The sequence below is a fragment of the Salvelinus sp. IW2-2015 genome, linkage group LG31 (assembly GCF_002910315.2).
Source record: "Salvelinus sp. IW2-2015 linkage group LG31, ASM291031v2, whole genome shotgun sequence".
Classification (NCBI taxonomy): Eukaryota; Metazoa; Chordata; class Actinopteri; order Salmoniformes; family Salmonidae; genus Salvelinus; species Salvelinus sp. IW2-2015.
In genome coordinates, this window is record NC_036870.1 from 10,256,063 (window position 1) to 10,282,547 (window position 26,485).

Sequence of the window (26,485 nt, forward strand, 5' to 3'; positions counted from 1 at the left end):
CYAGTCCTATATCGACATAACCTGAAAGGCCGCTCAGCAAGAATAAAGCCACTGCTCCAAAACCTCCATAAAAAAGCCAGTCTACAGTTTGCAACTGCACATGGGGACAAAGATCATACTTTTTGGAGAAATGTCCTCTGGTCTGATGAAACAAAAATAGAACTGTTTGGCCATAATGACTATCGTTATGTTTGGAGGAAAAGGGGGGAGCCTTGCAAGCTGAAGAACACCATCCCAACCGTGAAGCCTTATACACATCTAGATGTGTATAAGAGACACGCTCAAGACATCAGTCAGGAAGTTAAAGCTTGGTCGCAAATGGGTCTTCCAAATGGACAATGACCCCCAAGCATACTTCRAAAGTTGTGGCAKAATGGCTTAAGGACAACACAGTCAAGGTATTGGAGTGGCCGTCACAGCCCTGACCTCAATCCCATAGAAAATTTGTGGGCAGAACTGAAAAAGTGTGTGCGAGCAAGGAGGCCTACAAACCTGACTCAGTTACACCAACTCTGTCAGGAGGAATGGGCCAAAATTCACCCTACTTATTGTTGGAAGCTTGTGGAAGGCTAACCGAACAGTTTGACCCAAGTTAAACAATTTAAAGGCAATGCTACCAAATACTAATTGAGTGTATGTAATCTTCTGACCCACTGGGAATGTGATGAAAGAAATAAAATCTGAAATAAATCATTCTCTCTGCTATTATTCTGACATTTCACATTCTTAAAATAAAGTGATGATCCTAACTGACCTAAAACTGTGAATTTTTACTTGGATTAAATGTCAAGAATTGTGAAAAACTGAGTTTAAATGTATTTGGCGAAGGTGTATGTAAACTTCTGACTTCCAACTGTTGGTTGTATTTTATTTACTCGTTGTCTAAAAGCATTTTTCAACAGATCAGATAGCTGATGTAAACTCCTATCAGTTAAATCTGAGAAGTCGTACCTTACTAGACTGCTTTTAACAGACCAGGAGCCGGATTCACAAAACCTTGTTCAGAATACATTTCTTAACTGGCATTTTTAACTTAACTATAGACTTAAGAAGAAAGTTAAGCGAAGTTGCTATTTCTCAATAAAGTTATTGGAAATGTTCTTAAGGTTTTTCCTWAGAAAAAAGTTAAGAATAAATGGGATTCTCGAAAATAATGCTTTTAGGATTTCTTCTTGGAAATGTACTTAACTTTAGGGCAGCTAACCCCTTGTCTTGAGACGAATGGGTACTTTTGTAATCATTAATGTTTTCTTGCGCCACACAAACAGTTGGCTTGCGGATATTTAAATACAGCAAGAATACAATTTAAACACGCATTATCTAGCTAGCTAGTAATTAACAATATATTACAATATTCTCGAAGTGTTAAATAGCTAGCGCTTTCTTGTCAATCAAAAATGTCAAAGAAGAACTTGGTTAACTTAGCTAAAGTTAACGTCGTTAGCTGTGTTGGCTATAATGTCTTTACACGTTAGCTAACGTAGCTAATTAACTTACAGTTCGCGCAGTCCCTCTACCACCATCTATGATGGACGACATCTTCTCCTCCAGCTGGTCCACATGAATGGTTTCTCAGCTCCCTTCTTCTTAGCAGCCGACTTGATGTCGGAACACTTATTTTTTACGGTGTCACTGTCCCTTGCCATACCCCCGATGGCAGAGACCGACTCGGCCACTCTCGCACATCCTCTCTTTTTGGTCTCTGCAGTGAACCTGCAGATATCAAGTCTCCCCAACAGCAACCTTTTCCTGGCTGCTATTTCCTCCACCATCACTTCAAGCTCTTGTTTACTCGAGTTTTTATTGAGCTTTCCTTGTTTATTCATTTTTTGTTTTTATGTACAGTAACTAACGTTAGTCTGATGAAAATGTGTTTTTTTTGTTTGTGTGTAAAGGGTTTGCGAGCCAATTAAAATATTTTTATTCTCGAGACATAAAGCAAAAAAATAAATGTAATAAAATTGAAATATCAACACTTTATTATAGTAGGCCAAATCCTATCATCCCTGTCACATAGGCTTATTTATTGGTTTCAAGCACATCACTAATGTCAATGCCACATAAGATATTTACGAAGTTCCTAAGAAAACGACGAATTCCTAAGAACATTTTGATMAATTGCATTTACGAACTATCTTATGAACTTCTTTTTTTTTTCTTAAGCAGCTTAAGTTTTTTGGTAAGTAATGTTTCGTGAATCCGGCCCAGGTTTAGTTCAGATCATACTGCAATCCTCTTAGACATGCTCCGGAACTTTGGCAATTAGTATTTTTTTTATACCTCCTTTGGGCTGGATGTTTCAATGTGTAGTTCATGCATGATCTATGAGCAGAATTTGTATTTATTTTTTAATTTACCCTTATTTTACCAGGTAAGTTGACTGAGAACACATTCTCATTTACAGCAACGACCTGGGGAACAGTTAAAGGGGATGAATGAGCCAATTGTAAACTGGGGATGATTAGATGACTGTGATGGTATGAGGTCCAGATTGGGAATTTAGCCAGGATACTGGGGTTAACACCCCTACTCTTACAATAAGTGCCATGGGATCTTTAGTGACCACAGAGAGTCAGGACACCCGTTTAACACCCCATCCAAAAGATAGCACCCTACACAGGGCAATGCCCCCAATCACTGCCCTGGGGAATTTTCTTTTGAGTAGAGGGTGCCTCCTACTGGCCCTCCTACACCACTTCCAGCAGCATCTGGTCTCCCATCCAGATACCAACCCTGCTTAGCTTCAGAAGCAAGCCAGCAGTGGGATGCAGGGTGGTATGCTGTTTCACCTCAGCTGGCCAAAAAATCCCTTGTTTGAAAGAGACTGTTTTCTGGAAGCTGCGGAGCAACATTTTCCTCCACATGGGTCAGCCCCTAGCAATTTGAGTTTCAGCCAATGAGCTTCATCCCCTTGTCATTTGAGTAACAGCAAGTGAGATGCACACAGCAGAACGAGAGAGGGAGCGCATATCTGCACACACAGGACATAGGAAGCAATTTTCAGGGCCCACTTTTGACTTGTAATTACTACTTTCAGAACTACTGGCTAAAAYGTATACAAAAGTACCAGAGAATTTCTTTAAAAGGATAATTTACTAAGCACACAGGACTGTCTATGAGGATAACTGCTCTGTTAAGTAAATAATCAAATGTATAGTGTAGGTGTGACCTCAATAAACCACTTACAATTGCATAATACCAATTACCCACTGCCCAAAATAGGATATTTTGTAGACACCCAACAACACCAGACAATGACATGAACTTGGGTACCAATATACAGATAAGAAAACAAACTAAAACATCCAACTACCCATATAAAAATTAGGATTTTTACATGGCAAACAGAAAGCAAAAGATAGGTTATCTTTCGTGTTGGAATGTCACACATAGTCTGTGTTGCATGATCATTATAGAAGTCTGGTTGAATTACGTTTTTACTTGAATCGTTCAATTGGGAAAAGTGACTGATCCAGAATATTTATGAACTATGTCTGTAATGATTGGGATTATGTCAGGAACCGGACAATGGAATTCTTTCAGGTGTGTCTGTGTCCTCCCCGTGAGATGACCTTAATGACTGAGACCTTAACGCGGTTTCTTCAAATCCTAATGATTCACTTCACAATCAAGCACAATAATTGGGCACTTTAGAGTCCATCAGTTAAGTAAGACCTGTTTCCAAGTCAGAAGAATGTAGATGTCAGAGTTGCATTACACTTGTGCGTCAAGGGCCCGATTAACCAATCAGGGACAGAGGACACGATGCTGTCAGCTGATAACTCTTTTCATTTATGGGGTATTTAAAGGGTCAGGGGAATGTCAAGGCAGAAACACTGAAAACTCTACAAGGTAAGCCAATGGATATATCAATGCTAATGTGGTTGGTATTAGGTGTGGATGTTGATATTCTGTTTATTTCTGTGTACTAATATGTACAGCAGGTACATATGATTCAGTGCTTACATAGTAAATGGTTCTAAGTAAATACCTGTAGAAATCTGCATGTTAGGTGTGCATTTTGTGTGCTGCTGTCCTATCTTATCTAACTCACTTAGTGCTATTTCAGGGTAAAATTATATTTTTGTGTGGGAAGAAGGAATGCTGTCATGTTTATCTTCTTTGTTGCACCACACTTCATTTTTTTTTAAATTCTTGAATAGGGCCCTAAGAATCAGGGCTTGCAAATATCTGGATGGTTTGCAATTTATGATGCATTAACTCTTTTTACATTTTGTGATTTATTTCACAACTACTTTATCTTTCCAACAACTTATAGATGAGATTATCTTCGTTCCTTCTCTGTGCCTCTCAGCCGATGCTCACTTTTTTCTCACTGGCTCTGCTGGTTCCCATCCCAGGGGCACACGGGCACCCCCACTTCCCCCTTGCCATCCTGCCCACATTGGAGAACCCTGAGTGGGAGGCTGACTTACTCCAGCTCCAAGCCTCCCTCGATGTCCCAGGGGCTGTAGCTGCAGCGGGCCTCCGCTCTTGGGGGCCGCTGCTGGAGCTGGGACCAGAGGACCCACGTCTGGGCCTGCTCAGGGTGCTGGTAGCAGAGAACGGCTGGGGACAGAAGGGCTTGATGAGGGGCCAGAGGGGGGATCTGGAGAGGAGGCCGCTGGGTCCCTTCCCTGGTCACCCTATGGACACTCTGCACTACCAAGAGGGGGGAGAAGAGGAAGGAGAGGGGGGAGGAAAGAGGAACGAAGCTCTCACATCCATCGCCGGCGGGCTTCAGGCTTTCAACAGAGAGAAGGGAGGCTTCGGGTTCCGCTTCGGAAGGAAGTAAAAAAGGAGGGAGGGGTTGGGAAAAATAAGAGGCACTTGGACTTCTGGAGTGTGGGGAACTTGGAAAAGGGTAAGGTAGAGGGGCTGGAGGATGAAGATGATGGAGGGATGAGTTGACAGTAGAGATGTACTGATTGACACTTATGTCAGAGCAATCAATCATTACATTATGATGAGATATGTATCATCAGAGAAAGAAACCGACAAACTGATAAACAGAAAGTTTACCAAGTGGTCAGAAAATGTCAATGTATCATAATTGTTACATAATAAAATGATTGAGGGTATGTGAATGTTTATGTTATGTTGTCCATGATTTTAAGTTATCCATTCCTACCAATTCCGACCTAAGGTGAAAAATCACAGTATTTTGATAGCCTTTTTATTTTTTAAATTAAATGTCAAATTGCAATACAATAACAAATGAACATAGGACATCATTACAAGTATATTTTCTCTTAAATTAAGAAACATAAAATAACATTAAAGCAAATAAACAATAACTAAAAATTACTACTCATGAATTGTCAGTGACAACAGTTTCAAAAGTTTAAGTACGTCAAATAAAAATGAGAGTTGTAAGAATACATGTATATATTTTTTGTTCTTGACTTTATAAAAGGTTGCGTCAATCGAATCTGGTATCAGGATAAAATGTGATTCAAAGTCACCAAATATACTTTAAGTATTTTTATTTAACATAAGCTCAGAATYGTAAATGCAATTTTCGTATATACGGGTTCACTATCACCACGCAGGGTAAAGCAGGGAACTGACTAGAATAGTACAGACATTTTCTTTTATACTGGGACAGAGGTAGTTCCAGAGTTGGCCTATCACAGTAGAGGCTWAGCGTGGTTTAAACTTGCTAGCCTATCGGTGGTGCCTAAACTGGTCCCAGCCGCACAGCACACAGGATCCAGATATCCGGAAGTGTTTGTTATGTAGCTGAGAATTTTCCATCTTGTCTCAACCTCGTAGTTAGCACATTCGACACCCTAGATTATCAACAGCTTTTCTGCAATCACGCTATGTTTTGTGATTAACATGTCCTATTTCTATAAGGCATATATTTTTGTTAAAAAGAGAACAAAACCATCCRTCACAACTTATTCTACAGACTTTATTAAATATTTGATTTCAAGTAAAACATATGTTGTCATAGTCTATTTTTCTTCAGTATGACGCAACAGCATACATTCGCGGAAACCCCCTACGCTCTATTTTACCTGACAACAGCTAGGTTAATTTCAGCCCTAGAAAATCATTGGCTAGTAGTGATGGGCATTCCGGCTCTTTTCAGTGAGTCGGCTCGTTCGGCTCAGCTTACCAAAAAGAGCCGAATGTTTTGGCTCCCAAACTGCTATATATGTTTCGTATTTTTTTCAAGTCAAACAGTTTGCGATAGTTTGACTATGATTGGTGTTAAAACAATTCTAATTAAATGATTAAATGAAATCATACTCTACCTTAACCACAATGTATTTAACAATGCATTGGTTTGTTATGAAAAGGAATGTTATTTAACATTTGCATTTAAAGTATAACTTTTTAAATGTATATAAACAAAGTGCATATAAATTTAACAATTCAAAACGAATACAATCTGAACGGCATAATAGAATATTACACCATATCAAAGAAAAGTAAATCATGTGCAYAACTGCAGCATCCCACTTKAAACATTAAACTGGTTCTTCTTTTCTCTCTTCTTTATTGCCATGTAATAACCAGCAGCACACAGCAATGCTGACCAGATTGAGCTTTTATGGGAGATTAGCATTCAGAAATGCAAGCTGCCTCACTTTCCATAGGCTGATGCGGTTTCTTCTGTCAGTAATTATTTGTCCCGTTTTTGAGAAGACCCTCTCAGAGGGAACGGATGTGGCCACTATGCAGAGTCTCCCTGTCATGAATTTAGTAAGCCGTGGGTAGACAGAGCCCTTGTTCTTCCACCAGCTCAGAGMWTCTGCTTCTCCAAATAGGATCGGACCTTCATTACGGCATCTGCTGAGAGATTCCTTCGTACTGCATCCCCAGTTGCTCTCTCGCCAAACATCATCCAAACAGTAGACGTTTGTGGCACTACTACTGGTGCTTCTACTCCATCTGATCCCTCTTCTTCCTGTTGCCCTGGTGGCTGAGCCAGCTGACTGCTGGGGCTGTCCCTCCCTGCTGCTGAGGTTATTCTTTGAAGAGCCTRATCAATTGTTCTGGCATCACTGAAGGCTAACTTCTTAAACCTGGGGTCAAGTGCAGCGGTTTCTGATAGCACGTGATTATATTTCATTTGGTGGAACTTTCTGTCCATTGATGAACATAGGYTGTCCATCAACTCTGTCACATGTCCTGTGGTTACATTTGCTTRTCTCTGGTGGCTGGCTGTGATTCGCTGCAGACCCTTACACAGGAGTATCATTTTTGAGGRTGTCACATAGCTGAAAAGAGAGTACAGTAACTTATTAGTTCAGGTTCATGTTTTGTCTACTGACACTACATTCTCATCTACTGCTCATATACATATATAKTACTGGATTAAATAATGATGTAGTAATAACTGCTTATTGTACCTCTCTCCACTGATCTCCACAGTGACGGGTTCCAGGACTCTGCACACCTCCTCCACCACCTCCCATTCCTCTTGGGTCAGAGCATCAACAGGTGCATTGACAATGGCCAGGGTAGATATGATGGCATCCTTTGACTCAAGAAACCCCTTCAACATATAAAATGTTGAATTCCACCTTGTAGTGCAGTCTTGTTTAGGCTTCAGCTCAGGCATCCCCATCTGGCGTTGTGTAGACTTTAGTTTTCATCACCTACTGTGTTCKTGTGGAAGTATTCCACAGCTGCTTTCACTTTGTCCACAGTAGCTTCATCATCTTCAGAGCATCTCTTACAATCAGGTTGATTGTGTGGGCAAGATGGATGATGGGTCCATTTAAACATTTTCATGGCTTTGGTTATGTTAGCTGCATTGTCGCTAACACAACAGACCACTTTTCCATCTACTTYCCATTCTCTGGCAACTGTGGAGAGAGTCAGAGTCAGCTCTTAGAGCAGACTCGTTCACGAACGACCCATCACTATTGGCTAGAAATACTCTTCAAAGGGCAAGGAACGCAACGCAACATATATTTCTGAAGGAACTTTACATCGACAAATACTATAATAAGGATATAGCTGAAGAAAATAATTAGCAAGATGTATAGACCTAATTTGATGTTTCTTGTTTTATATTTTTCACTAGAATGTATTTGCCGGAGCCAAAGCGGTAAGTTGTGTACTCGATATCAAAAGTGAAAGTAAACGTTTACAGCCAGACGTGGCAAAATAATAATACAAAATATTACTTTTAAAATCGCTTACCAWATATATACTGCTGTGGTCTATTAGCATAGTAGTCTACTTGTTGTAATTACATTGTAGCATTTCTAGTCGACCTTTACGCCCGTTCCTTCATCCATTGTATCGCTTACTGGAAAGCTATTGCGCASTTACAGGCCAGGCACGGTGCAATAACAACACACATTTGTAAGGAAACATTAATACATTAATGAGCTTTTTTACTTTGCTTAGACCAACAAGGCATAGCATTATCTACCTTATCTATCTTTTATCACAAAGTAGATCATGTGCAAATAAGTTTTTATATGTTTGTAATGTGTTTGCAATTATACGGTAGTCTATATACTGATAATGACTACTGCAATTTTACACACATTTGTTTATTTGTTTAGCAGCAGCTAACGTTAGTCTTCCTGGGGTGCAACAAAAAAAACATAATGACAACTGACAAAACATTTATACACTTAGTTTGGGGGGGGGGGGCGCTCAAGATGGTGGCATGAGAGGGGGTGACACAAAGTTTATGGTTTTAGACTGCAGTTGCAATTTGTTTGTTTTTTCACAAAAAATGATATCTAAACATACAATGTAGCTATTTTGAATAATTTTGTAATTAATCAAAGCATTGAAATATATTTTTGACGATTTCCAACGAACAAGCTAGCTATCGAACAGTTTCAGCGTGTGTAGTTAAGTTAGCTTGAAAAGAGGCATTGTTGAGACTTACTCATATGCTTGCAGTGTAAAAAAGGGGAGTGAATGTGAATCATACCCGAATACCCCAACCAAGGAGCAACTTCCAAAGAAGCTGAGAAGTTTACCATCAATGAGCCAGCTACAGGACAACATCGTCCGCATCCTCACATCTAAAATCAAAGAAAGCGCAGATGACATCATGGATTTGGTGAAAAAGAACACTATCAGTATCGTTAACCAGAAGAATCGATTGATTTCAATGTTGAGGAAGTAAAAACTCTGAAGCAGCAGAATGCAACATTGAAAATTCAGGTTGCAAAGCAGGAGAAGAAACTCACTGAAATGGAGTCGAAGGTAAACGAGAATGACCGGTATGGTCGGAGATGGAATCTTCAAATTTATGGAATAGCAGAAATATCTGACGAGAACATCAAAGCAAGAGTGAAGGACATTTGCAGAGCAATAGTCCCGGAGGAGGAGCGAAATGTTGTTGCAGGTTCTCTGGATGTAGTGCACCGCCTGGGTAGGCTGAGAGATGGGGAAAACATCCAGCCACCACGACCAGTGGTCATGAGATTCATCTCCAGGACAGCGAGGGATATGACATGGAAAAATGCAAAGAAAAATTACTATTTAAAAAAGAACAACCTGAGGTTCAAGGAGGAGCTGACAGCATTTGACAAAGAAGCTCGGAATCGTCTGTGGCCGATGATTGAGAGAGCAAGGAAGGAAGGGAAAAGAGCATACTTTGCGGGAGCCAAGGCTTTTGTTAATGGAAGGGAAATTCACGGAATTTTCAAGGTGTTTCAGAACTTGGCAATGAATTTATACTATGTCAACTGGCTGATGATACCACCATATTTTTAAGAGACAGGAATGAGGTTTCTAAAGCAGTTTCCTGTATTGAAGACTTTTCCTTCGTTTCAGGTTTGAACATTAATATCAATAAGTCAGTCTTATTTCCACTCGAGGATTGTGTTTTACAGGAAGTACACTGCTCCAAAAAATAAAGGGAACACTTAAACAACACAATGTAACTCCAAGTCAATCACACTTCTGTGAAATCAAACTGTCCACTTAGGAAGCAACACTGATTGACAATACATTTCACATGCTGTTGTGCAAATGGAATAGACAAAAGGTGGAAATTATAGGCAATTAGTAAGACACCCCCAAAAAAGGAATGGTTCTGCAGGTGGTGACCACACACCACTTCTCAGTTCCTATGCTTNGAAAGCACCGCCACCATTCAAAAGTGACCAAAACATCAGCCAGGAAGGATAGGAACTGAGAAGTGGTCTGTGGTCACCACCTGCAGAACCATTCCTTTTTTGGGGGTGTCTTACTAATTGCCTATAATTTCCACCTTTTGGCTATTCCATTTGCACAACAGCATGTGAAATTTATTGTCAATCAGTGTTGCTTCCTAAGTGGACAGTTTGATTTCACAGAAGTGTGATTGACTTGGAGTTACATTGTGATGTTTAAGTGTTCCCTTTATTTTTTTGAGCAGTGTATATGGTATCCCAATTAAAGATAAGGTTACTTATCTTGGAATTGTTATATGCAAGGATGAAAAACAAAGGAGTGAATTAAACTTTAACCCCATTATTGAGAAAACAAAGGAGAAATTGAACCTCTGGTTGCTTAGAGATATTTCGTTATACGGTCGTGTTTTATTTTCCAAAGCTGAAGGGTTATCCAGATCGGTTTATGTCTCGTTATTWCTTGAATTATCRCRTAAAATTGTAAAGGACTTAGATAAGATTCTTTATAATTTTATTTGGAGGAACAAGCCTCACTATCTACGAAAATACATTCTCACTAATACCCAAGAACAAGGAGGTCTTGAGGTTTTAGATTTCAATACTCTAAATAATACTTTTAAAATGAATTGGATTCTGAAGTATGTTAAGAACCAGYACAGTATTTGGAATGTCTTCCCGAAGTATTTATTTGACTCTGTTGGTGGTTTCGAATTTTTGCTTCGATGTAATTTTGATGTTGATAAAATCCCAGTCAAGTTTGCCAAATTCCATAAGCAGGCAATTTTAGCTTGGATGTTAGCGTATAAACACAATTTTTCCCCTCACAGATACTTTATATAGAACAACAAAGATATACGATTTAAAAATAGGTCTCTTTTTTTCGTAACTGGTTTGAGAATACAATTATTTTGGTTGGTCAGTTACTGAATGAGGATGGATATCTACTCTCATATGGGAAATTTCTTGATAAGTTTAAAATTCCAATAACCCCGAAAGAATATGCAATTGTTTTTGATGCGATTCCAAAGGGGGTTGTATCTCTTTTAAATTCCTCTGTGGTTGATGTAAGTAACATAGATTTACATMAACATATATTCATTGGCAATATTAACATCAAAGATAAATGTAGTAATTGTCACGTTCGTCGTCCTCCTCATCTGAGGAGGAGTAGTAAGAAGGATCGGAGGACCAATGCGCATCGTTACTTTTATTAACGAAGAACACTGAATAAACTTACAAAACAATAAAACGAACGTGAAGCTATATATATAATAAGTGCAGACACAAGCAACTAATACATAGACAATCACCCACGAAATACTCAAAGAATATGGCTGCCTAAATATGGTTCCCAATCAGAGACAACGATAAACAGCTGCCTCTAATTGAGAACCAATCTAGGCAACCATAGACATATAACTACCTAGAKGAGTCYAAAACCCATAGACATACAAAAAACCCTAGACAAGACTAAACAAACCACCCTTTGTCACACCCTGACCTAACCAAAATAATGAAGAAAACAAAGAATACTAAGGTCAGGGCGTGACAGTAATAAACAGATTAGGAATATCGTTTGTGATACTATAATTCCCTCAGCAAGATTCTTTTGGTCAAATATCTATGGTGATATACAATGGGGGAAAGCATGGAAATAGCTAACAAATATTGTATCAGTAACAAGGTAAAGGAAGTTTCATTTAAAATGTTACATGGAATTTATCCGGTGAAACATGTTTTGGAAAGATTCAAGCTGAATATTGACTATAAATGTGATTTCTGTGGAATGGAGGAGACCATTTTGCATTTGTTTTTTGCCTGTATTTATAGTAGAATCTTTTGGATTGACATACAGAATTTTGTTACAAAAAAAATAGGACCGTTTGGTCTATTTCATGGTTTTGCTATAATGATTTATTTCAGAAATTCTGACATAGATAAAGATGTAGTATATTTAATTCAACTGCTAATAATACTAGGTCAATTTCATATTCACAAATGCAAATGGTCTAATTCAAAACCTAACTTATTTCACTTTATAAATGAATTTAAACAATATGGCACTACTTTAACTAAAATGAAAAACAAAAAGGCAATTAAAACGTGTTGTATTATTAATGAATATGATTTGTTTGTTTAGGATTCCTGGCAATGTAAATAGTTTGTATGTATGCTTGTTTGCATGTGACTATTCCTCTTTTGTTTGTTGATATTTGTTKATAAAAAATGTAATTAAAAAAACACTTATACACAAGGACAGTCACACATTTAAAATACAATATACAAACAAAAAACAATACACYAACAAAGGAAAGAGGAAATATATATGATTCATTTTCTTGATATGGTAGCGAATCCGGGGGATAGCCCCGACCGGGYCTCAAACCTGGATCTAACAGCTGTCAAGCGAACACCTTAATCGTTCCACCAAGAGGTCCGGACTCTTTGATGAGGTCGCTAGGTGTTGGCTTAAAGGGATAGTTCAGGATTTTATCAATGAAGCCCTTTATCTACTTCCCCAGAGTCAGATGAACTCGTGGAGACCATTTTTAGGTGTCTGCGTCCAGTATGACGGAAGTTAGAGGTACTTTCACGAGCCAATGCTAACTAGCTGTACCCATAGCCTTTTAGTCATTGCTCTAACACTAGTTAGAAATTGGCTTGTGAAACTAACTCTAACTTCCTTAATACTGGACGCATAGACATACAACTGGTATCCATGAGTTCATCTGACTGGGGAAGTAGATAAAGGGCCTCATTGCCAAAATCCAGAAGTATCCCTTTAATATATTAATAGGAAATAGATTGATTTATAAGTTGCAGAATGTGTCCGACTTCTCACTAATGCACTAGTGTGGGTTTATTTGTTATTTATGTCACCTACCATTTAGACAACATCATGCAGAGCCTCTTTGACACTATTAATTGAATACATTATTTTGTTGGCCGTTACAGACCTACAGTATGATAGAGATAAATATTTGACGTACAGTAATTTCCGTTTCATGTTTTACAGCATAGTCTGAGTAACATGGAGAGAAGGCAGATTCAGACAAATTATCTCAATGTTTAAATCTTTTTCCCTACAGACATCTACTCCCTYAYRTACATCTACACTGCCCTGTCAAAGCCACTAGAATTGCCTGGTATCCATGAGTTCACTGCCATGGGTCTGATGAACAACAGACAGATTGATTACTATGACAGTGTGTCAAAGAAGAAGATTCCCAAACAGGAGTGGATGAGGGAGAAGCTGCCAGCAGACTACTGGGAAAAAGGCACTCAGTCACGCAAGAGCAAGGAGCAGTGGTTCAAAGTCAACGTCAACATCCTGATGGATCGCATGAGGCACAACAACACTGGTGAGGGAACACCTGCCAATCCTGTCCCTACTACACTCCTCGTTTAATCTTTTAAATTGTAGGTACATTAGTTATCCATGTATATTGTCAAAGAAGCGTCATTAACCTTCTTTTTATTATTGTTTTTTCCCTCAGAGTTTGCATATTTTCAGTGGAAACATGGTTGTGAGATTGACGCAACAGAGTGACGCAAAGTGAAATTCATAAAGGGCACCAGACCAATACAGCTACGATGGTGACGACTTCCTGGCTTTGATGATGTCACTATGCAGTGGTGGCCCAGTTGATCAAGCTCGCCGACTAAGAGGAAGTGGGCGGGGTGCAGATCCTCAACCAGTAACACCAAGGGCTACTGGAGAAGGAGTGTGTGGACTGGCTTTCCAAATTCATGGATATGGGGACAATGAAATCAGTAGGACTGATGGTGAGTACTTAAATAGTATAGAGCCTAACAAACAAAAACAACCATTTGTACATGTTGAGATCAAAGAATAATATTAATGTTCTCTGTTTATTCCCTCTTTAGCCCTCCAAGGTCTATGATTTGCTAAAAGAGGCCAAAACTGCAGGACCATGTCCGACTGCCTGCATGGCACAGGTTTCTATCCCAAAGATGTAGAAATGCATATTAAAGAAGTGGTTGTTTCACATTAACCAAACATGATGGGAGTGCAGGCTACAGGAGTCATACCCAATGATGTGACCACTACCAGATCAGGAATGAGTGTGCAGATCCCAGAGGCAGATAAGGAAACTTATGAGATGCTCTGTCAGCCATAGATCATTGAAGGAGCCAATTGTGTGGTGAAAATGGGATGTAAAGTAATGGCTATTTGTTTAGTGTTATTGATGTTATTGGTTAGTGTATTTGGTTTATTGTAAGTGTTATTGACACAGAGAAACATCTCTAATTTGAACTGAAGCCATTGCATACGTAACAGACAGCTTTGGCAAGTGAAGCTAGGAAGTGAAACTGGATGTCTAGCTTCTGGTTAGCTATATTGTTGCTTTTTATAAATACTCTGCCTTTTGTGTTTCAGATGGAGAATGTTGTGATTGCAGTAGTTTCGGTGCTGTAGTCATTGGGACAGTCATCGCCATTATTGTAGTTCTGATCTTGGTTTCGGTGGTCCTGTTTGTTCTGCACAGAAGAGGGACAATTGGTAGGTCTTGATTTATATCAATTAAATTGTTTTTGTTGTTGTTAAATGTTAAGAAAATATTAATCAAAGGTACTGCTATGAAAGGTGGGAACTACGGCCTAAATCCATATGAATTATAACATTTCTATGTATTTTTCTCTTTACACATCAAAGTGATTCCTGGCTTGAGAACTACAGGTTAGTATCACAGCCTCTCCCTCTGTCTGTATACAGCACATTCGTAAAGTATTCAGACCCCTTGACTTTTTCAACATTTCGTTACGTTACAGCCTTATTCTAAAATGGATTACATTGTTTCTTCCCCCTCTTCAATCTGCACACTGTTAGGTTCTAATTTTCAGAGTAAATAACTCAGTCACTAGAGAAGCTTAACCAAGTTTAATTCTTCCCAAAGGGTCGATACAGCTCTAATTCAGACACAGACATGGCTTCCCCCGTGGTAGTATTCATACCCCACTTTGGGTGGAGTCTCGTCCTTAGCGCTAAACATTGCATCATTCTTGCTAAGCAGGGAGCTAAGTGCTATGAGCCTTCAACAGTTTATCWGTACTGCTACATGCGATCGTGTTCCCTGCACTCAACACATTCCAAGCTTAGTTGCACCCACTATATACCTTCCTCCTATAACCCTTAACTTCTTGTGTAGACCCGCTTAACCTTAGCGCTCCATCAGCGACTTGAATTAGTATATTTCATATTCTCTAAACCAAACACCACAATACCCCATAATGACAAAGCAAAAACAGGTTTAGACATTTTTGCAAATTATGGAAAATGTGAAACTAAATGAATACATTAACATAACTATTCAGACCCTTTACTCAGTACTTTGTTGAAGCACCTTTGGCAGTGATTACAGCCTCAAGTCTTCTTGGGTATCACGCTATAAGCTTGGCACACCTGTATTTGGTTTTTCTCTGCAGATCCTCTCAAGCACTGTCAGGTTGGATGGGGAGCGTCGATGCATAGTTGTTTTCATGTCTCCAGAGATGTTTGATCAGGTTCAAGTCTGGGCTCCTGCTGGGTCACTCAAGGACACTCAAAGCCTTATCCCGAAGCCACTCCTGCGTTGTCTTGGCTGTGTGCTTAGGGTTGTTGGCCTGTTGGAAGGTGAACCTTTGCCCCAGTCTGAGGTCCTGACGTTTTGTGTACTTTGCTCCGCTCATCTCTCCCTCGATTTTGACTAGTCTCCCAGTCCCTGCCGCTGAAAATCCTCCCCACAGAATGATGCTGCCACCACCATGCCACGACGTGACGCTTGGCATTCAGGCAAAAGAGTTCAATCTTGGTTTCATCAGAGCAGAGTATCTTGTTTCTCATGGTCCTTTAAGTGCCTTTTGGCAAACTCCAAGCAAGCTGTCATGTCCTTTTACTGAGGAGTGGCTTCCGTCTGGCCACTACCATAAAGGCCTGATTGGTAGAGTGTGGTTGTCCTTCTGGAAGGTTCTCGCATCTCCACATTGGATCTCTGGAGCTCTGTCAGAGTGACCATTAGGTTCTTTGTCACCTCCTTGACCAAAGCCCTTCTCCAGGCGATCAGCTCTAGGAAGAGTCTTGGTGGTTCCAAACTTCTTCCTTTTAAGAATGATGGAGGCCACTGTTCTTGGGGACCTTCAATGCAGCAGACATTTTTTTGGTACCCCAGGACAATTCCTTTGACCTCATGGCTTGATTTCTGCTCGGACATGTCACCTGTGGGACCTTATATAGACAGGCGTGTGCCTTTCCAAATCATGTCCAATCAATTGAATTTACCACAGGTGGACTCCAATCAAGTTGTAGAAACATCTCAAGGATGATTAATGGAAATACGATTCACCTGAGCTCAATTTCGATTCTTATAGCAAAGGGTCTGAATACTTGGGTAAATAAGGTATTTCTGTTTTTTTWATCTTTATAAAATTAGCTAAAAATGTATCGCTTTTTCATTATGGGGTATTGTGTGTAGATTGATGAGAAACAAATGTAATTTTATCAATTTTATAATAAGGCTGAAACTTACAAAATGTGGTAAAAAGGGAAGGGGTCTGAATACTTTCCAAATGCACTGTACATGTCATTTATCAACATAATGGTTGAATGTTACATATAACATACTTTTGACATTAGTTATAAGGACAATATGATGCTTTAATATCAGAACAACAATCTGGCCATCAAACTTAAAAAGGTGTTCTATGTAACAACCAATACTGTTTAGATTTCCCTTTGGGTTTTGAATACGTCTGAAACACTTTAGTCATTCATTCAACTCCTATTACAACATGATCTTCTTGTACTGAAACTTTACTTGACTAAGTATTATCTGGAATGAAATGAGTGACTGTTTTCTCCCTTTTCTTATCCAAAGATGATGAAAGCAGAACCTCATCAGACTCTGGTAATCTAATATCCGTTGACCCATAATAAAATACATTAAGCAGACGCTTTTATCCAAAGCGACTTACAGTCATGTGTCCATACTTAATATKAATCCAAGACTGAGATTGTATTTGTTTCCTAATTACTTTGAGACTGTAGAAAGACAGTTTCCCTCTGCCWCTATTTCAGGTAAAGGCAGCCAGAACGAAGGGTCCTCAAACATAGGCAGTGAGGAGGACGTTAAGAAGTCAATGCTGGCTAAGGGAAGTAAGTCTAGATTGATATCAACCCTTCTGTCATCTCTTCTTCAACTTGCAATTTGGATGGTTGAATAATTCAGTGATATCCAACTCAAGTCTTATAGGGTTCTTCTGGTTCCTCTAATATTGAAATGTCGCTTGTTTATTACCAAAATAATTTCCTAACGAGTAATTATGGAGATAGCATAAAACAAGTGTGAATTATATGCTGCTTTGGTTTGTCACTTAGAATTGGTTACTTTAATGTAATAAATACATTTCCTTTGTTGATCCTWCAAAGTTTGCATTTATCAATAAATAGACAGTTTAGAACATAAGGAATATCACTTTCAAAACGTCACGGACAACACTTGTTTTATCACCAAAAGATAAAGTTAAAGATCCAAACCACTGGTTGGTTAATTTAATAKAWTTTMTATTTAACCTTTATTTAACCAGGGAAGTCAGTTAAGAACAAYTTCTTATTTATAAWGWCGGCCTACCKCGGCCAAACCCTAACCCAGACGACGCTGGGCCAATTGTTTGCCKCCCCATGGGACTCCCAATCACGGCCGGTTGTGATACAGCCTGGAATCAAACCAGGGTCTGTAGTGACGCGTCTAGCACTGAGATGCAGTGCCTTAGACCYCTGTACCACTCAGAAGCCCAAATGTGAGGCAAAACCATAGGTGGTATTTGACCCCATCCATTTGTAATTATAGCTGAGTTATGTCAATTATTGTAATGGGTAATATTTTACAACATTGCACTGTAATGTATGTGTTCAATCTAATAATGCACATCTTTTCCATGTTGTCAATTTATGTGCAGGTGGCTAGATGACCGTTGGTGGCCAAAGTTCCTGACCGGASCATGAAGGACAGTCAATTCATTTCATAATTTTATAGTATGGCTACGGCTGTTTCGGTGTGGCCACGCGTCATGACGGCAGTCAAATTCCACATGAACGTTTAGTCACGCTAATTAGACTTCTCCAAGCTCTGATGCTGCTGATGGTCATTAGTAGCCTACCATACTGGCTAACTCTATTGTCCCTTTAATCACTCTGCGATCAATGCAAATGTAATCAAAAATCTAATTAAACACTTCATGAGAGCCAATGAGGTCATGTTGCTCAACATTTCTATAGGCTATGCAATTGCGTGAGAAAACAGAATGATGGTCATTATTAAAAATAGAATTCCATCAGCTTTCCATATGCTAGGCCTACTATATTTTATTTGTCAACTATCCTAGTATTAAGCACATTGCTTCTCTTTAAAACAGGAGTATAGTCTACTGACGTATTTATTTCAGCTGTCCCTGTTTCCATACAGGTGCATGATAATGGTCCTTTCTAAATCAAAACAAATTTCACACATATGTTATTTAGTATATGTACAGACAAGATTAAATCAAGAATACTGTGATGGGTTACAATAGTAGCCTGTCACTTGAATGATATACAGTGGCTTGCGAAAGTATTCACCCCCTTGACATTATTCCTATTTTGTTGCCTGGACAAACATGGGAATTAAAATAAGATTTGTTGGGGCGGTTGTATCATTATTAGATTCTTACAACATGCCTACCACTTTTTTTTTATTTTTTATGGCTGAACGGAACATTTGAGTGCTGCATAAAACTATCCATTCGGCGGTGATTGAGAGGTTTTGACGTTTTGCGCCAAGGACATAGCGTTTATTCTTGATGGCCGAAAAACAATATTGAGCCACACGGCTCAAATATTGAGCCGCACGGAACACCGCGGTCCCGTGCTGCTCAGTTGGAGTAGAGCATGTCGCTTGCAATGCCAGGGTTGTGGCAGTTACCATTCCCCACGGGCGGACCAGGCGATTGAATATGTATGAACTTTCCAATTGTGTAGTCGCGTCTGGATAAGAGCGTCTGGCTAAATGACTTAAATGTACAATCTAGTCTCATCTGACCAGAGTACCTTCTTCCATATGTCTTGTGGAGTCTCCCACGTGTCTTTTTGAGGCCGAACACTTTAAGCCCAATTGCTTTTTTTCTGGCCACTCTCTTGTAAAGCCCCAGCTCGGTGGAGTGTGACGGCTTAAAAGTGAGCTGCCGGATGGACAGATACTCCAATCTCCCACCTGTGAGCTTTTGCAGCCTCCTTCAGGGTTATCTTTTTAGTCTCTTTTTGTTGTCCTCTCTGCATTTATTAGCCCCTCACTTGCCTGGTCCGTGAGGTTTTGGTGGGCGGCCCTCTAATTGGCAGTGTTGTTGTCCGGTGCCATATTCTTTCATTTTTCAATAATGGATTTAAGTGGTGCTCCGGTGCGGATGCTCAAAGTTTCAGATAAGTTTTTTATAACCCCAACCCTATGATCTGTACTCTCAAAACTTTATCTCGACCTGTTTGAAGAGCTCCTTGGTCTTCACAGGCGCTAGTTGAGTTGAAGTTTTGGTGAAGCATAATTTTCACCATAAAAGCACCTTGTAGTATACAAAAAAGAAGCCATCCTACATGCATAATCGCATTTGTGCGTCACTTTTGAGGAATGGCGTTTTTTCCTTACTAATGCAACCATTTGCACTTTACTGCGTGTGCGCATTGCTGCGCTTATTAATGTGAAGAAAATACCCTCATAGTATATCGACATTTTAAATGTTCTGGCTTCAGGCTCATTCTTGAAACTGTTTTTTTATGCTAGTGTTGTATTAATTTTGGGATCTATCTTATCCCACAACTGTGTCAGACTGTTTGGAATATTTATTTATAGAATAGAATAGGTTAACTTTTGTACTATGGGGGATAGTAGTGAATGTATTCTGTCGTGTATTTCATTATTTTACTGTTGCAATGGATGTTTCTTAGAGGCATCTTGAAGGTAATTTGGTATAATGCTTTCGGTACTTATATGCTGATATGTTTTTTATACCTCTGGCCAAACAATATCTTGTTTTACGTTTCTGAAAATAAATGTACAAATTATTATGTTGTTAATATTGTAGAGCATTGATAATACTTTGGGTATTTGCAATATKATTTGTTATGATTGTTTATCCTGGCCAAGATAGGCAGCACCAAGTCATACACAATTACAGACAGACGACATGAAAAACTAAAAGTAAAATAGTAAAAACCATTTACGGTAGTGGCCATAATGATATCATAAAATGGKAAATTAAAAACATTGACAGGTCAAGGAATCAGCCACAAAATCCTTCATCAATGATTTAAAAACACCAATTGGGACAAGTTCTTCCAATTTAAAACTATTTTGGAAGGCGTTCCAAGCCGATGGTGAAGAGTACATAAAAGCCTTTTTTCCAAATTCAGTTRGGACATTTGGAACAGTTAGCAGGATGAAGTCCTGCGAACAAAGAGAGTTCCCACCACATTTCTGAATAATAAAAATGCCCAAATTAAATGGTAGTAAACCCAAAATGGCTTTGTAAAGTATACCAGTGACTGAGCCTACGAGTGACTAGAGAAGGCAAGCCAACCCTATTTTCAATCTAGGGCCCATTTCAAAACCGTTCACTGGGTTTCCAAGCTAAGACAAAGCTACACTTGAATTCATTTGCAATGGAGTTTCTTTTAATGTCACCTTGTAAACATTGATTTATGGAGAACACAAATAATTCCAACATGCTCAATTGAAGCTCAATACAAAAATATTGTTTTATCTTATGCCAGAAACCTAGTCAGCYTTTTTAATGAATAGGGTCTCTAGTGTTATGAACTCTACCTGTGGACTAAATGCATTCACCAAATGATTTAATACATTTTGCYWAGCATTGCTGTTACTATTTACTAAACCACTATTTTATTTTACAAGGCTTATTGCATACATACATGCCCACGGAAGTACACACACGTACACAATGTATGTAACCTGTACTGCTTTTGAAACATCCTGCATGATTTGTTTTTCTGAATAAAAAAACAATTATAAAAGCCCCTTTTTTGCACGTTCTATCATTCAAAATAGGGTCTACCAGGGCAAAATGTTTTTAAAAGTTCCAAAAGTATAGCCTGTTGCACATTAATTTATCTACAGGAGGATAGTATTGGCTAATGATAACGGAATTGTAAACAACAGCGAATTTGCAAAGAGTTCTGATTATGAATGGTGTTTAAAATCATGGTACGACTATTGCTTATAAAGTACAGTTTCATCAGAGAAGAGACTTTGGATTTTGTGCAACACCTGTTCAACTTAATGATCAGGATCAACACAGGAGTTTACTTGTTAGAGAAAGCTAAGAGCACACAGTCATAGCATCGTGGGGCAGACCTGAATTAGACACTGAATTTAGTATATTTGTATATTTTAGGGTCATACAATACATGTGAGGATTGAAAACGTATTTTGTAAGAATAATTTTACTTCCAGAAAATGTATCATAAGTGAAAATAAAAGCTCTTGGCAGAGCCATATATATATATATAGCCTACATTATTTTTCAAGTCAATAATAAACGTTAAAAAAAAACATTTTCAATTACTGCCGAGGTGGCAGGTAATCTAGTGGTTAGAGCGTTGGGCTAGTCACTGAAAGGTTGCTAGATCAAATCCCCAAGCTGACAAGGTAAAAATCTGTCGTTCTGCCCCTGAACAAGGCAGTTAGTTAACCCACTGTTCCTAGGCCGTCATTGTAAATAAGAATTTGTTCTTACCTTACTTGCTGAGTTAAAAAAATATATATGTTTCTTAAATTAAAGACTGTTTTGTTCATATTATTTAAATTGTAATGTTATGTTCATATTATTGATGACAACCCCAGCTTTTTGTTTAATGTTAGGCTAGTTTTGAAGGTCTTTATATTGCAATGTTTCCTTGTTYCTGCTGGCAAGTTCCATTGATTACACACCTGAGAAAATAATTTTTACTTGGCAACATGATAAGATAGTTTGATTGGTTGGAACTGCCAGGTGTCAGGTGATAAGACTAGTATGACTGGCACATAAAAGTTCTTAGTCTCCGTTCTAGTATTATTTAGTCTCTTTCAGAACAACAAATTAGTCTAAAACATAATTGAATTAAACAAAGTTATAATGGATTGATTTATCAGATAGTCTAGATTTCATACCAAAATGATTACTATGATGTTACTATGCTAACTATTATCGATTATCATAACTTTTTTTTTAAATTCCCATCTCTACCTCACTTCTTTTACATCTCTACCCAGGAGTTGTGACTAACCCATTTGCTGCATTTTGTAACCATTAGAGAAATGGTCGCTGAGCTACATCTACACTGCCCTGTCAAAAAAAAGAGAAGAAGATCAATCACCCTAGGTCTGGGGCTCATGCAGATCCTACTCAGTGGCATTCAATGATCATGAGAGGTGAGGGATAAGCAGACTACCACCGGGCAGTGACTGTCAATGACCTGAAGAGAGTTGGGACCACAGTTTCAAAGAAACATTAGTTAACAACTACGCCGTCATGGATTAAAAATCCTGCAGCGCACTGCAAGGTCCTCTCTACAAGCAGCGCGTGTCCAGAGCGTTTAAGTTCGTGCGAATACATCTGGATATCCAGAGGAGAATGGAAGAAGTTCAATGTGTCCTGATGAGACAAATATAAGCTTTTTGGTCTAAACTCCACTCGAAGTTGTTGGAGGAAGAGAAGAATGAGAAGAACACAAGAAGACATCCAACCGTGAAAGCATGAGTGTGAAACATCATTCCTTGTGGGATGTTTTTCTGCAAAGGACAGACGACTCGCAACAGTATTGAGGGGAGGATGGATGGGGCCATGTATCTGCAGATTCTTGGCCACACAAGACGACTCCTTCCTCATAGAAGCATGAAGATTGGTCGTGCTGGGTCTTCCAGCATGACAACGACCCAAAACACCTCGCCAGGGCAACTAAGGAAGTGCTCCGTAAAAGCATCTAGCGCTGGGAGTTGCATAGCCATTCTCCAGACCTGAACCCAATAGATAATACTTTGGAGGGAGCTGAAAGTCGTATCTGCCCAGCCGAAACCACCCCGGGAACCTGAAGGATCTGGAGGAAGGTTCTGTTATGGAGAGAGTGGGCCAAATCGCGTGCAGCAGTGTGGTGCAAACCTGTTAAGGAATACAGAACGTATGATCTTGTAATTGCAACAAAGGTTGTCTGTACAAATAATTAACTTCTGCTTTATGTGAAGTATCAAATACTTATGTCATGGCCAAAAGAAATGCAAATTAATGTACTAAAATATCACAATTGTGATTTTCTGTCGATTTTGTTTTAGATCCGTGTCTCACAGCTTGAAGTGTATCTTATGATAAAAATTCAGACCTCTACATGCTCTTTGTAAGTAGAAACCTGCCAAATCGGTCAGTGTATCAAAACTTTTCCCTAGCTGTCCGTATATAGCTAGCTATTATTTTTTCCAAAGTCAATATAACTTAAAAAAAACATTTTCATTATCTGCCTGAGGTGCAGTAGTGGTTAGATGCGTTGCTAGTCACGTGAAAGGTTGCTAATCAATCCCATAGCTGACAAGGTAAAATTGTCGTTGCCCTGACAAGGCAGTTTAATTAACCCATATGTTCTAGGCCGTATTGTAGAACTAAGAATTTGGTTTCTTACCTTATCTTGCTGAGTTAAAAAAGATATAATATGTTTCTTTAATATTAAAGACTGTTTTGTTCATATTAATTGTTAAATATTGTAATGTTAGATGTTCAATATTATTGATCGAAACCTAGCTTTTTTGTTTAATGTAGGGCTAGTTTTGAAGGTCTTTATATTGCAAATTGTTCCTTTTTTGTTGCTGGCAAGTTTCCATTGATTGACACCGTGAAGAAAGATAATTTTTGACCCTTGGCAACTGATTAAGATGAGTTGATGGTTGCGAACGTTGCAGGTGTCCAGGTGATAAGACTAAGTATGAACTGGCACATAAAAGTTCTTATTCTCCGTCTATGTATTATCTTAGTCCTCTTTCAGAAACAAACCAAATATGTCCTAAAACATAATTGAGATTAGAAACAATAGTTATAAATCGGGATTTTTATCGATAGTTCCTAATTCATATCCCAAAATAATATTAGCTATGATGTTATTGATGCTAACTATTATCGATTATCATAACTTTTTTTTATAAATTTCCCATCTCTACTCACTTCTTTTAATATCTCTAAGTCCGCGGAGTTTGTCTGAAACCATTTGCTGCATTTTGTAACATTAGAAGAAATGGGGTCGCTGACTACATTACACTGCGCCTGTAAAGCAACTAGAACTTGCTGGTATCCGTGGATTCACTGCCATGGGTTTCTGATGAATAACGAAGACACGATTGATTACATGACAGTGTGTCAGAAGAAGAAGATCAACGAGTGGATGAGGGAGAAGCTGCCAGCAGACTCTTGGAAAAAGTACTGTCAGTCAGCGCAAGAGCCAAGTAGCAGTGGTTCAAAGTCAAACGTCAACATTCCTGTAGTTATTTTAACTAAACCCAAGAATAATTAACTTGCATGTCGCAAAGAAGACTGAGCATTGAGCATTACAGTGAGGGAAAAAGTATTTGATCCCCTGCTGATTTTGTACGTTTGCGCCACTGACAATAGAATGAATAGTCGTAATTTGTAAGGTAGGTTATCTTTGAACAAGTGAGAGATACAAGAATAGTAAACAACAACATATTCCAGAAAAACGCAATGTAAAATGTTATATAATTGATTTGCATTTTAATGAGGAAATAGTATTGGACCGCCTCTGCAAAACATTACTTTAGGTAAGTGGTGGCAAAATCCTTGTTTGCAATCACAGAGGTCAGATGTTTCTTGTAGTTGGCACGCAGGTTTGCACACAATCTCATGGAGGGATCTTTTGTCTCCATCCCCTTTGCCAGATTTCCTTCAGTCATTAAGGTTTCGAGCGCTGACATTTGGCAACTCGAACCTCAAGCTCTCCATCACAGATTTCTATGGGATTAAGGTCTGGAGACTTGGCTAGGCACTCAGGACCTTAATAGTGCTTTTTTCTTGAGCACTTCCTTTGGTTGCCTTGGTCCGCGTGTGTTTGGGTCAGTTGACTGTGCTGGAATCCCTCCGACGCCCATTTTCATACCCAGGCCTGAGGGAAGGAGGTTTTCACCCAGATTTGACGGTACATGGCCCCTGTCATCGTCCTTTTGATGCGGTGAAGTTGTCCCTTCCTTAGCAGAAAACACCCCAAAGCATAAGTTTTCCACCTCCATGTTTGATCGGTGAGAGTTGGTTTCTTGGGGGTCATAGGCAGACATTCCTCCTCCTCCAAACACGGCAGGTTGAGTTGATCCAAAGAACTCCATTTTGGTCTCATCTGACGACACAAACGTCACGCCAGTTGGTCTCTGTGAATCATTCAGATGTTCATTGGACAACTTCAGACGGGCATGTATAATGTGCTTCTGGAGCAGGGGGACCTTGCGGGACGCTGCAGGATTTCAGTCCTTCACGGCGTAGTGTGTTCCTAAATGTGTTTTTCTGTGTGACTATGGTCCCAGTCTGCCTTGGAAGATCATTGACAAGATCCTCCTGTGTAGTTCTGGGCTGATTCTCTCCGTTCTCAGTGATCATTGGAGAGCTCCACGAGGTGAGACTCTTGCATGGAGTCCAGGCCGAGTCAGTTGACAGTTATTTTGTGTTTCTTCCATTTGCGAATAATCGCACCAACTGTTGTCACCTTCTCACCAGAGCTGCTTGGCAATGGTCTCTTGTAGCATTCCAGCTTGTGTAGATTACAATCTTGTCTGAAATCCTTGGAGAGCTCTTTGGTCCTTGGCCATAGTGGAGAGTTTGGAATCTGATTGATTGGATTGCTTCTGTGGACAGGATGGGTCTTTTATACAGGTAAAAAACTGAAATTAGAGCACTCCCTTTAACAGTGTGCTCCTAATCCTCAGCTCGTTACTGGTTAATGAAAGACACCTGGGAGCAGATCTTTTCTGATTGAGAGGGTCAATATTAATTTCCTCATTAAAATGCAAATTCAATTTATAACACATTTTGACATGCGTTTTCTGATATTTTTGTGGTTATTCTGTCTCTCACTGTCAAATAAACCTACCATTAAAAGTATAGACTGATCAATTCTTTGTCAGTGGGTAACGTACAAAATCAGCAGGGGATCAAATACTTTTTCCCTCACTGTAGGTGTGTCATTGCCTCTATAGAGTTACCACAGTATGAGTCATAATACCATAAACTAGCGGTCAAAATGGAATGGTGTTCAATTCATTTTACCCCATAGGGGATTTTATTAACAATTAACTGAAGGGCTGTTGTTAGTATGA

General features: G+C 39.1%; 2 protein-coding genes and 1 long non-coding RNA gene across 4 annotated transcripts in view; all 3 read left to right on the plus strand.

Moving 5' to 3' along the window:
• Positions 1-3,403: 3,403 nt before the first annotated feature.
• On the plus strand, positions 3,404-5,089 carry qrfp (pyroglutamylated RFamide peptide). The gene has a single exon (XM_070436305.1). The coding sequence runs from the start codon at positions 4,280-4,282 to the stop codon at positions 4,793-4,795; it is 516 nt and encodes a 171-aa protein (XP_070292406.1). The 5' UTR covers positions 3,404-4,279; the 3' UTR covers positions 4,796-5,089.
• A 2,489-nt stretch (positions 5,090-7,578) lies between these two features.
• LOC111955637 (major histocompatibility complex class I-related gene protein) overlaps positions 7,579-26,485 on the plus strand; it is a 31,800-nt gene continuing 12,893 nt past the window's right edge. For both annotated transcript variants that reach the window (XM_070436300.1, XM_070436299.1), the window contains exons 1-2: positions 7,579-8,068; positions 13,196-13,468. In XM_070436300.1, the coding sequence (XP_070292401.1) occupies positions 7,999-8,068; positions 13,196-13,468 (343 nt within the window). In that variant the 5' untranslated portion in view covers positions 7,579-7,998. The remainder of the gene's footprint in view (positions 8,069-13,195; positions 13,469-26,485) is intronic.
• LOC111955650 (uncharacterized) lies at positions 14,473-19,215 on the plus strand. The gene is made up of 5 exons (XR_002876146.2): positions 14,473-14,631; positions 14,785-14,808; positions 16,982-17,011; positions 17,182-17,259; positions 18,063-19,215. It is a non-coding gene; the product is annotated as an uncharacterized lncRNA (long non-coding RNA).